The 13,231-nt window shown below is 41.2% G+C and overlaps 1 protein-coding gene across 2 annotated transcripts; it reads right to left on the bottom strand.

The window, feature by feature from the left end:
* Positions 1-380: 380 nt before the first annotated feature.
* Positions 381-12,903, bottom strand: LOC111952997 (lysM and putative peptidoglycan-binding domain-containing protein 4). 2 transcript variants are annotated; one of them, XM_023972054.2, is made up of 3 exons: positions 12,751-12,903; positions 6,805-7,083; positions 381-2,577 (listed from the first exon to the last, which is right to left on the bottom strand). In XM_023972054.2, the coding sequence occupies exons 2-3, from the start codon at positions 7,069-7,071 to the stop codon at positions 1,978-1,980; spliced, it is 867 nt and encodes a 288-aa protein (XP_023827822.1). In that variant the 5' UTR covers positions 7,072-7,083; positions 12,751-12,903; the 3' UTR covers positions 381-1,977. The 2 variants fall into 2 exon arrangements, with proteins under 2 accessions (XP_023827822.1, XP_023827824.1); XM_023972056.2 differs by having other exon boundaries at positions 6,805-7,080.
* Positions 12,904-13,231: the final 328 nt, after the last annotated feature.

Raw genomic sequence — 13,231 nt, 5'->3', positions numbered from 1 at the left:
TATTAACTCAAAAGTTGTTAATAACCTGTGTAATTAATGCCTTCACATATTCACACCGTTGTTTTGGATTTAAATGGAACAAAGACAATAGCAATATCAGGCTACATTTTTCCAGGAGTARCATTAACTGATTGGCACAAAGAGTGAAAGCACCTGATTGAAATGGATTGTGACTAAATATAAATGGCAGCTTTGCTTTTTAGTGGGTGCTTATACAGTGCCTTTAGAAAGCATTTGCGCACCTCAACTTTTTCCACATTTGTTCTGTTACAGCTTGAATGTAAAAAATGATTAAATTGAGATTGTCCATGGCCTACCCACAATAGCCCATAATGTAAAGTGGAGAATGTTTTTAAATTAATAAATGAAAAGCTGAAATGTCAAGTCAATAAGTATTCAACCACTTTATGGCAAGCCTAAATATAGAGAAAAATATAAACGCAACATGCAACAATTTCAAAGATATTACAGAGTTACAGTTCATATAAGTCAGATACCTTAAAATAAGGTAGGGGCGTGGAACATAAAACCAGTCAGTATCTGATGTGACCACCATTTKCCTTATGCAGCGCAAGATCTCCTTCGCATAGAGTTGATCAGGCTGTTGATTGTGACCTGTGGAATGTTATCCCACCTCTTCAATGGCTGTGGGAAGTTGCTGGATATTAGCAGGAACTGGAACACACTGTCGTACTAATAGATCCAGAGTATCCTAAACATGCTCAATGGGTGAGTATGCAGGCCATGGAAGAACTGGCCTTTCAACTTCCAGGAATTGTGTACAGATCCTTGCGACATGGGTCYGTGCATTGTGCTGAAACATGAGGTGATGACGGCTAATGAATGGCACGACAATGGGCCTCAGGATCTCGTCACGGTATCGCTGCATTCAAAATGCAATTGTGTTGTTTGTCMGTAGCTTATGCCTGCCCATACCATAACCCCACTCTGCTTGCCCACATGACGCCATACACTTGGTCTGCGGATGTGAAGCCGGTTGGACGTACTAGAAAATTCTCAAAACCAACGTTGGAGGTGGCTTTGGTAGAGAAATGCAACAGCTCTGGTGGACATTCCTGCAGTCAGCATACCAATTGCACACTCCCTTAACTTCTGTGGCATTGTGACAAACTGCACATTTTAGAGTGGCCTTTTGTCYCCAGCACAAGGTGGACTTGTGTAATGATCATGCTTCTTGATATGCCACACCTGTCATGTGGATSGATTATCTTGGCGTAGGAGAAATGCTCACTAACAGATGTAAACACATTTGTGTAGAAACTTTCACAGAAAAGCTTTTTGTGCATATGGAAAATTTCTGGGATCTTTTATCTCAGCTCATGAAACATGGGACCAACACTTTACATGTTGCGTTTATTTTTTCAGTGTATGTTCAGGAGTAGAAGTTTGCTTAACAAGTCACAATAAGTTGCATAAACTCAATGTGTGCAATAGTGTTTAACACATTTTTTTTTTTAAATGACTACCTCATGTCTGTACCCCACCCACAGTCAAGCATTGAATTTGAGACAGATTCTGTCTCACACACCAGGGAGGTTTTCCAATGCCTCGCAAAGAAAACAAACATCTCTATAAAATGGCACTACATTTGGACAAACACACAGATATTTTACAATCAGTTCAGACTGGGACAGGCAGTAAGTCCGAAACTGAATATCCATATTCAGTTTCGGACTTACTGCCTGTCCCAGTCTGAATTGCAGTTGTAAGGTTGTCACACAGCAAACATGTTAAAATGTCTTCAAAATAATTAGCACAAAGAAGAAAGAACCGTTGACTGGATAAGTGAGACATCTAATAAGGCACACAACATCTGAAACCATGAAGTCCAATGTCTGTGATAAAACACTTACAGAAATCCATACTACAACTTCAATCTTTTGTAAAGAAATGTTACACGGCAACACTTCTTTGATGACCTTTAAGCAGAACACTGGTTTGGGATTTAAAGTGACATTAMGCATGAAGTCCATAGACATTCTTTCCCTGTATTATGTGTTTGGTTCGTTCAGACTGAGGGACACTTTCCTGGCTGCTAAAAGTGCTCCTAGGGCTTTCTGTGATGAGGCCTGTCCCTGAGCTGTTTGAGGTAGCTATAGCAGCAGGCACTCCAGTATCTTGTGTTTTGATATAAACAACATAAAAGACAGGCAGGATAATTCCTATCAGGAGCATGGCCACCACAGCGTTCCACCACTGGATGCCCCAGTCTGCTCCATAGCTGGTCAAGCGCTGGCCTCTGTAGCCCAAATTCTGTGGCTGCTCCGCGGCCTCTAAAAATACCTCATTCTGTGCATCTGTGGTTTGAATCAGTCTCTCGATGTCATGATCCACTTCCTTGAGGAAGTCAGTGTACTCCTGTAGATGTGGCCTACCTGGGGAGCTGGCTGTAGGTCTGTCCTGTGGCTGGGCAGGTGGTGTGGATGAATTTGAGGTTCTGTGTTCTGTGTTAGCCTCAGTCAATAAGCTGTGTTTCTTCACAGGGATTTTGATTGATTTCAATGCAAACATATCCTGTTCCTGAATCAGGTTGTTCACCCTCTTTATGTCAGCCACCTGTTGAGAGGAAGAAGAGAGTCAATATTGGCATAATGTGAGCACACATTATCAGTAGCCTATGCAGACACATACAGGTAACTGCCAAAATAAAGAAAACACGAGTACATGAGGGAAACATATTTTGAAAGAAGTTGCTTCCACACAGATGTGGTTCCTGAATTAAGCAATTAACATTCCATCATGCTTAGGGTCATGTATAAAATGCCCAGTTGCCCATTATTTTGGCTTCCAGGGCTAGAAGAGATCTCAATGACTTTGAAAGTGGGAGCATAGGGGGCTTAAAGGGTGTGTGTGTGTGGTCCCCGATTCAAATGTTAAAGATAGAAGTGCATCAGTCCACGGACCCCAAACTAAATGTTGCATGCATTGAATCACCGGTTCACATTTTTTGGGGGGCTCATATTACATTATTTTTACCTTCCAAAAACAGGCCTACCTTTCATCCTGTGTCAACTGATGCATCCTCTCCTTCAGTGTCAAACTGCATATAATGGTGTTGACATTGAGCTACAAGTCATTTTGCATGCCGAACAACCCCAGGCAATATTAGTAGCCTACTCAAACTGAGCACTGTGCCCAGCTTCGAACGCTTACCAACGCAATAAAGGCTTGCGTGATGTTAGACATTTTTAGAGTGCCAACTAAGGATATTAACGGTTAGCCGGTCGTGCTTATCAATCTATAGGTTAATTTGCAGAATTAAAATTGGTTTAAGAATTTAACAAATCTCAGTCATGAAACAGGTGAAACTTGGTCGAAAGTAAATATTATTTTGACATTTGTTAACTTCTCTAGGATAGGGGGCAGCAAATTCATTATTGGATAAATAGCGTGCCCAATTTCAACTTCCTTCTACTCATCCCCAGAATATAAGATATGCATATTATTAGTAGATTTKGATAGAAAACACTGAAGTTTCTAAAACTGTTTGAATCATGTATGTAAGTATAACAGAACTTATGTAGCAGGCAAAACCCCGAGGACTAACCATTTAAAAAATAAAAAAAATAAAGTCACTGTCTGTTCAATGAGTTTATTGGAATACTGGATTTCTAATCACCCCGTTTTCAGTTCCTACCGCTTCCACTGGATGTCACCACTCTTTGGAAATARGTTGAGGTTATTCCTTTGTGCAATGAAGAAGTGAGGCCACCTGTGTACTGTTTGAGAGTTGCGCAAGACTAGAAAAGTAGCGTTAGTTTGTTGATCTCCTGTATTGAAAACAGATAGACCCGTCTTCAATTTGATCGATTATTAACGTTTACAAATACCTTAAGTTGTATTACAAAAGTAGTTTGAAATGTTTTGGCAAAGTTTAGAGATATTTTGTAGTGACTTTGCGCAAATTGGAAGCTGTTTTTTTTCTGGATCAACCGCGCCAAATAAATGTACAATTTGGATATATATGGACGGAATTAATCGAACAAAAGGACCATTTGTGATGTTTATGGGACATATTGGAGTGCCAACAAAAGAATCTCGTCAAAGGCATGATTTATATTTTATTTCTGCGTTTTGTGTCGTGCCTGCAGTGTTGAAATATGCTACACTCTTTGTTTACTGTTGTGCTATCATCAGATAATAGCATCTTATGCTTTTGCCGAAAAGCCTTTTTGAAATCTGACATGGTGGCTGGATTCACAATGAGTGTAGCTTTAATTTGGTATCTTACATGTGTGATTTAATGAAAGTTTGATTTTATATCATATTTTTGAATTTGGCGCTCTACATTTTCCCTGGCTACATATCCTAGAGAAGTTAACAGGTTAATGGAGGTTGGTTAGTCTGCAACAATTGACAGAAATTTGCGTCCCTAGTGACAACCTATGTAATTTATTGTTAACTATACGCTGTTGAAAATTGTTTTACAGAAATAAAAGTAAGCTTACCGGAGACAACTCATCTGGCTATACCTGCTGAACAGGGCGTACAATAGATTTATTTTGATTGTTCCGGTTCACCATCAGAAATAGTTTTGCTTTAAACAATCAGTGTATATGGTTATTTTTAGATATGAAATCATCAGCACTACCCTGTATAACAAGTACAGCAATCCTTTTTGTGAGGTGCAGAGCATTTTGTCGAAACGAGAGGAAATCATCACTAAAAACGTCAGAACCGTAAAAAGCATTCTGAGATGGTTTGAAATCTAAAGTTGTGCTATAATATGCTGTTCATCGACTACAGCTCAGCATTTAACACCATAGTACCCTCCAAACTCGTCATTAAGCTCGAGACCCTGGGTCTCGACCCCGCCCTGAGCAACTGGGTCCTGGACTTCCTGACGGGCCGCCCCCAGGTGGTGAGGGTGGGAAACAACATCTCAACCCCACTGATCCTCAACACTGGGGCCSCACAAGGGTGTGTTCTCAGCCCTCTCCTGTACTCCCTGTTCACCCATGACGGCCTGGCCATGCACGCCTCCAACTCAATCATCAAGTTTGCAGACGACATTACAGTGGTAGGCTTGATTACCAACAACGACGAAACGGCTTACAGGGAGGAGGTGAGGGCCCTCGGAGTGTGGTGCCAGGAAAATAACCTTGCACGCAACTTCAACAAAACAAAGGAGATGATCGTGGACTTCAGGAAACAGCTGAGGGAGCAGCCCCCTATTCACATCGACGGGACAGTAGTGGAGAAGGTGGAAAGTTTTAAGTTCCTCGGCATACACATCACAGACAAACTGAAATGGTCCACCCACACAGACAGCGTGGTGAAGAAGGCGCAGCAGCGCCTCTTCAACTTCAGGAGGCTGAACAAATTCGGCTTGTCACCAAAAACACTCAAACTTTTACAGATGCACAATCGAAAGCATCCTGTCGGGCTGTATCACTGCCTGGTACGGCAACTACTCCGCCCACAACCGTAAGGCTCTCCAGAGGGTAGTGAGGTCTGCACAACGCATCACCGGGGCAAACTACCTGCCCTCCAGGACACCTACACCACCCAATGTCACAGGAAGGCCAAAAAAGATCGTCAAGGGCAACAACCACCCGAGCCACTGCCTGCTCTCCCCGCTATCATCCAGAAGGCGAGGTCAGTACAAGTGCATCAAAGCGGGGACCGAGAGACTTAAAACACGCTTCTATCTCAAGGCCATCAGACTGTTAAACAGCCATCACTAACATTGAGTGGCTGCTGCCAACATACTGACTCATATCTAGCCACTTTAATAATGAAAAAAAATGTATGTAATAAATGTAACACTAGCCACTTTATATAATGTTTACATACCCTACATTACTCATCTCATATGTATATACTGTACTCTATACCATCTACTGCATCTTGCCTATGCTGTTCGGCCATCGCTCATTCATATATTTTTATGTACATATTATTATTCATTCCTTTACACTTCCTTTACACTTTCACAACAACTACAAGGTAGTTGTTGTGAAATTGTTAGGTTAAATTACTTGTTAGATATTACTGCATGGTCRGAACTAGAAGCACAAGCATTGCGCTACACTCGCATTAACATCTGCTAACCATGTGTATGTGACAAATAAAATTTGATATAGCACTATAGGCTATTCATTGGCTATGTCATAGCTCATTTGTAAAAATATTGATACATTACTAGCGCAAACACTTAATCTGCCTACATAGTACATACACATACATAATTTACATTCACACAGACTGATCCAGTGCAGAGAGGCCTAGCTCATGAACTCCATCAGCAGAAGACTTGAATTTACAATGGAAAATATATGTATTTCTGCAAATGTTAATGCATCGATTCGTTCTCTAATCTAACCAAATCCCATCGAATTGTTTCAAGCTAAAACGTTTCATTCCTTTATCGTAGCCAATGTATCTACATAGATACGTATTGAATGGTCTTGAAAGGGAAAGATGCACATCCCTAGTGTGTSTGTCTYAGTCATAAAATTTCAACTCAATTGAAAACTTATGGKAGATTCAGGAGCAGCACCTGAGACAGAGTTTTCCACCACCATCAACAAAACACCAAATTATGGAATTTTCTGTGGAAGAATGGTGTTGCATCCCTCCAACAGAGTTCTAGACACTTGTAGAATCTGTACAAGGCACATTGAATCTGTTCTGGCAACTCGTGGTGGCCCAATTCCCTATTAAGACCTTTATGCTGGTGTTTCCTTTATTTTGGCAGTTACCTATATGTACAGTGTCTGACGTTAAGTGTACTGTACACTGTAGTTTGCCGACAACAAATAAATGGGCTCAAGGACTTACCTTGCAGCCATATTGCAGAGCAAGTTTGTTGAGGTTGTCCCCAACCAATACGTCCCTCTCTAGCAGCATGAGGCTGCCCAGTCCATCCTGGTCCGGCTCCTGCCACCCCCGGGGCCTAAGCGCCATCACATTGAACTCTTCGTCCTCTGAAGAGCCTGCAGAGTCATTTGGCTGGCCGTTCCTGAACATGTACACCTGGCCATCTACACTAGCATGGACATCCACTGGGGCCTGGAAGGCCCGGGGAACAAGGTCTCCTCTCCGCATCACAACTAGCTACTTTAGGTGGAAAGAAGACACAAAATTATCAAGTGTGATAAGGGTTTTATAATAAGTAGCTTGCTATGTAAACTGAATACAAAAACACCTATGTTTCTATAGCTAGTGCACAGACAATCACAAGTACATTGTTTGAACAGTAAGTTAGCCAAACTCTAAATTCCCTTATTTTTTATATTCTTCATTAGCTCAACTTACATCAACTTTACAGCAATGAGTGTACCTTTACCAAAGCCACGTACAACCTCTCTAAATGGAGAGCTACCTATGCCTTTACTCAGCCATAGCTAGTCTACTCTTAGACACTGTGTTACGTGAGATATGTGGTAACGATATTTCCATACTTGACGTTACAGGGCAGCTTATACAAAATGCTCCATAGATTGTTCAACTAACCTGCTCTTGGCGATAACCTTTTTCCTGAATCAAGAACAAAAAAGGTATCTTTTAAAATGTCAGTGTCCAGTTGCAGGTGGTTCTACAAAAAAACTGAAAACTCAGAAAGATATTAAATCCATGTTTTGTACCACGTGAGGAGGTTCCTCGCCATCTTAGCTGCCGCACATCTAGCATTTCCCAGCATCTTTTCAGGAACTAGTCGTTTCCATGAGACGCAGCAACGTGAAGATGACAGCACGTCACATTGCGACCAAAACAAAGATGTACACACTCACTCGATACAAAACTTGGATTTAATATTAAATCAAATCCCAAGGTCCAGAAACTTTGGGAAACGGCAGCACTCAAACGTTTTTGATTTCATTTAGTACAAAAAGTTGTCACCTAATTTCATGTATTTTTGTCCTTTTAAAAAACTTTTTGGAGTGCTGCCATTTCCCAATGTTTCTTGAACTTGGGATTTATTTTGAAGTTAGTCATATGGCAGAGCACCCAGCTATTAAAATGAGACAGTGCCCTCGTTACCCACTCAACTCAAAGATATTAAATCCATGTGTTCTCTGGTTTTTGTAGAACCACCTGCAACTGGACACCGACATTTTAGATAACTTTTCCCCGTTTCAAGAACAAGGAAAGTATCTCCAAGAGCAGGTTAGTTAAACTATATGGTGGTGTTTTGTATAAGCTACCCTGTAGAGTTAAGTGTGGAAACATTGCTAGCTAGTTATCGCATAACCCATTCATAGACGCTAACTGCTTTTGTGCCCATTGATGACAGTATCTTCTGGTCGTTCTGAACGTTAAAATGCACCGCTTGCGGTACGGTTTTGGAAACATATTTCATATTAGCAGTAAATGTTTTTTAAGGCAAAATTACTATACAACTTTATAGGGTTAGGGTTCCCACTAGTGATGGGAGGTTTGGCTCTTTTTACTGACTGAGTCGGTCAGTCAAAAGAACGAATCGTTCGATTCATTTTGTTAATTTGAGTCAGTAATGCCCAGAGCAAGCAGAACCCCCTCCGGGTGAACTGAAAACTCAAAAGAGTCAGAATTCAGATATAGAGTTAAGAGCATTGGGCCAGAAACCCAAAGGTTGCTGGTTTGAATCCCCAAGCCGGATAGATAACAAATCTGTCGTTGTGCCCTTGAGCAAGGCACTTAATCCTAATTGCTCTGGATAAGAGTGTCTGCTAAATGACTAAAATATAAAAAGTTCACATCCTTCACCATAGGGGGCTTATTGGGGCTGTCATCGGTGACAGATTTGTAAAAGTGTGCTTTAAACAATGTACATTTGTTGATTGCTAGGCATACAAATAAGATTATTTCTTGATACAGTTGAAACAAGGTCTATTTGTGGTGGCCGCAACGGGACTAGATTGTGAACGACACTTGGTGGAATGYATTGCGAACTGCAGTCCCCCAAACGATTAGCTGCTTCATTACAGGAGTTCCCAAACTGAAGATTTTAACGATGATGGAGAATCCTCCTGGTTTAGACCTCACCGCTCGCCATCGTACATAACTAGGTCCAGGCTGCACCTCACAAAAGGACAGTTTGTGATGTGCCAATTTTGATTACAAAATGTTTTTCAGCTCAGATTTACTTGAGGCATATATAATTCAGCATATGCATAGTTTATAGGCCTAGTGTTTATGTATTCATTTGGGTTCACAGTGCGGACCGAACAGAGGTCCCCGTACTGTACGAATAGGTGTACCTGTAACGTCGTTACCTCCCTACTATCTAGCATGCTCCGAACACCTGTGTGTAAGCATCTAGTTTACAATTGGCTCATTCATCCCCCTCCTCTCCCCTGTAACTATTCCCCAGGTCGTTGCTGCAAATGAGAATGTGTTCTCAGTCAACTTACCTGGTAAAATAACGGTAAAAAAATAAAAAAATTATAAAAATAACTGGTAGTGATGGGCATTCCGGCTCAGCTCACCAAAAAGAGACTGCTCTTTTGGCTCCCAAACGGCTCTTTAAAAAATATATGTTTTGTATTTTTTCAAGTCAAACAGTTTGCGATAGTTTGACTATGATTGGTGTTTAAAAAATTATATTTAAAAATGCATTGATTTGTTATGAAAAAGAATGCTATTAAACATTTAAAGTATAACTTTTGAATGTATATAAACAAAGTGCATATACATCTAACCATTCAAAACTAATACAATCTACAAACAGCATAATAGAATATTGCACCATATCAAAGAAAAATATATAACAATGTGCAAAACTGCAGCATCCCACTTAAAACATTAAACTGGTCCCTCTTTYCTCTCTCTTCTTTATTGCCATGTTATAACCAGCAGCACACAGCAATGCTGACCATATTTTGCTTTTATGAGAGATTTTGTCCCRTTTGTGAGAAGACCCTCTCAGAGGGAACGGATGTGACCACTATGCASAGTCTCCCTGTCATGACTTTAGTAAGCCGTGGGTAGGCAGATGCCTTGTTCTTCCACCAGCTCAGAGGATCTGCAGATCTTTGGAGGGGCTCCTCCAAATAGGATTGGACCTCCATTATGGCATCTGCTGAGGGATTCTTTTGTGCTGCATCCCCAGTTGCTCTCTCGTCAAACAGTATCCAAACAGCAGACGTTTGTGGCACTACTGCTGGTGCTTCTGCTCCATCTGATCCCTCTTCTCCCTGTTGCCCTGGTGCCTGAGCCAGCTGACTGTTGGGGCTGGCCCTCCCTGCTGCTGAGGTTATTTTTTGAAGAGCCCCATCAATTGCTCTGGCATCACTGAAGGCTAACTTCTTAAACCTGGGGTCAAGTGCAGCGGTTTCTGATAGCATGTGATTATATTCCATTCTGTACAACTTTCTGTCCATTGATGAACATAGGGTGTCCATCAACTCTGTTACATTTTCTTCTCTCTGGCGGCTGGCTGTGATTCGCTGCCGCCCCTTAAACCCTTCATATATAATACTGGATTAAATAATTTAGTAATAACTGCTTACTGTACCTCTCTCCACTGATCTCCACAGTRACCTGCTTAAAGGGTTCCAGGACTCTGCACACCTCCTCCACCACCACCTCCCATTTCTCTTGGGTCAGAGCATCAACAGGTGCATTGACAATGGCCAGGGTAGAGAAGATGGCATCCTTTGACTCAAGAAACCGCTTCAACATATAAAATGTTGAATTTCACCTTGTAGTGCAGTCTTGTTTAGGCCTCAGCTCAGGCATCCCCATCTGGCGTTGTGTAGACTTTAGTTTTTCAGCACCTACACACAATCAAGTTGATTGTGTGGGCAAGACATGGATGATGGGTCCATTTTAACATTTTCATGGCTTTGGTTATGTTAGCTGCATTGTCATTAACACAACAGACCACTTTTCCATCTACTTGTCATTCTCTGGCCACTCAACAGTTCCTCTGCCAAGTTATCTGAGGTGTCTGTGGCTGAACTCAAAGCAGTCCAGAGACAGCTAGACATCGAAAAAATCTTCAATGAAGTGACATGTAACAAGTGGTTACCCTTGATGTCCAGCAGTCAGTGGTAAGGCTAACTGCAGTAGCTTTTTGGACTCTTTCCCGCACTGAATCCTGTGTGCTCTCGTACAGTTGTGGAATAAGTGACTTTGAAAGGGTTTTCCTGCTTGGAATTGCATACATTGGATTTAGAGTATTGCTACAATTTCTAAAACCTCTGTCCTCCACAATCGAAAATGGCTGGAAATCGGTGGCAATCATTTTAGCCAATGCAATATCAATTTGGCCTTGTTTTGCTATAGACATATGCTTTGGCATAAAGTGGTCCATAGAAGACTGCATTGCTGTGGGTCGCGGAGTAGGCCTACTTGACTGAGTGGATACATCTCCACGTGTGGAGGTGCTGGTTCGACCACTATCACTAGCAGGCCCGCTAGTTTCTCAAAGCTCCGCTACAGCTAGCTTCACAGTTGGGTGCACAGTTAGTTGGGTGCACAGTTCGCATATGCCGGTGTAGGTTGTGGGTAGAACCGGCTTTATGAGATTTTGTTTTGGCAAATTCTATTATTAAAATGCATCCAAATGCTACTGTGCTTCGGACTCATTTTCCGGCTGTTGTCTTCACAGCTGTCCTTCCTCTCTCTACTCGGCTGCTAAGTGTGTGACTGAGTGAGTTGGCTCGGCCCTCCCTCACGCATCTTTGGTTCATTGGTTGACACTGTGTGTCTGATTGACAGGAACAACAGTTGAGAAGTCTGAGAAGACAGTCAGAACGAATGTGTGTGCGTGCGCTTGAGCTATATTATTATTATTTTTTAAATGTCGTTCTTTGAATTAGTTAATTATATTCATTTAAATATTTAGATTATTCATATCTTAATTGTTTTATATTTTTATAAATAGATTCGGCTCTTCTGATATGCGAGCCGGCTCCCAAAGTTCACCTATAAGAGCCGGCTCTTAGAGCCGACTCGTTCGYGAACGACCCATCACTAATAACTGGAGGCACACACAGCTTGTGGATTTGTGCAAAACTACTACAGTATCTTTATTTTAAAAACATTCTCGCTGACAACCAAGATAAGCGGCACATCAGCATATGTTTCGAAAACAATGATTAGACGTTTCTAAACCTTTAAACACAACTTCGAAATTGTAGTTCACATGGAGCCAACCGTGGGCGAATGTAACCGCTAAAAAATCTATACTATGTAAAGTTAAGGGTTTTCGAGAGCTGGCTAGTTATCACATATGTCGCGTTACGTAACACATTCAATGTACCTAGTCAGACCATGCAAAGTTGTATACATGCAACAGACAGTYCTGAAACTAGTCTAGATGTGTTATGAATTAGCTGAGAAATCTCAACTCCAGGTAGATACATAACTACCTGGAGTTGAGATTTGTCAGSTAGCTTTTGTACCTACTAGTTATACATGTAACTAACGTTAACTTCATGTCTGACCTGTTGCTTCATAAAAACTATGACAATCGCTTGCAAGCTACTATACATACTATCAAAACGAAAAAATTAACAAAATAACCGGCAAGTTACGTGGCGACTGGTACGTAGCTAGTAACAGCTAGCCGTTTAAGTTAGCTAACAGGCCGAATATATTTTGACCTTGCACACTTAACGTTACTTGCTTCACTCACGGACTGTGGACGTGACATTATAGTAAGCCAAAATTACCTAACACATTACAGTAGCTAGCTTGAACCAAATGTTTATCAATCAATCTAAAAAATAAAATGTACAAAATAGGTTTATTCATATCAAATCAGATTGGCTAATAAGGTTTGAGCTTGCAACTCACCTTAAAAGTAACTCGTCCAGTTTTCCCATAGTGTCAAATCCCCCGCAATTCTCACTTTTTACAGAGCTGCAAAGACGGGACTCTCCCTTTCAGCGTTGGGAAATCCAGTCTAAGGCATAGTTTTTCTTCTTCCTGTAGTTTTCCGGCAGACGAAATGCTTTGTTCGTTTTTCTTCTTCGATGAGATTTGACGGCGGTTGGCATCCAATAAATGTTGAATTACCGCCACCTACTAGAATGGAGTATAACTCCCTTATACTTTGCTTGAATTTTTGTATTATTAAATAAACTACAATCTAAAACTACACTCACAAAAAAAGATATATATAAAAAATAAACACTATACTCCACTATTTAGTTCTACTTCAGGCCAACAGCCTTGAAAAGATGGGACACCACCACTCAAAACACCCTGTAACTCTGACGTCAGGTCTAGCACACCCAAATACCTCTCTGCACCTGCCACCACAACATCAATTTTC

Source organism: Salvelinus sp. IW2-2015, linkage group LG26 (genome assembly GCF_002910315.2).
Source record: "Salvelinus sp. IW2-2015 linkage group LG26, ASM291031v2, whole genome shotgun sequence".
Classification (NCBI taxonomy): domain Eukaryota; kingdom Metazoa; phylum Chordata; class Actinopteri; order Salmoniformes; family Salmonidae; genus Salvelinus; species Salvelinus sp. IW2-2015.
The sequence above is the reverse complement of the archived record's forward strand: the minus strand, read 5'-3'. Positions and strand labels throughout refer to the sequence as shown.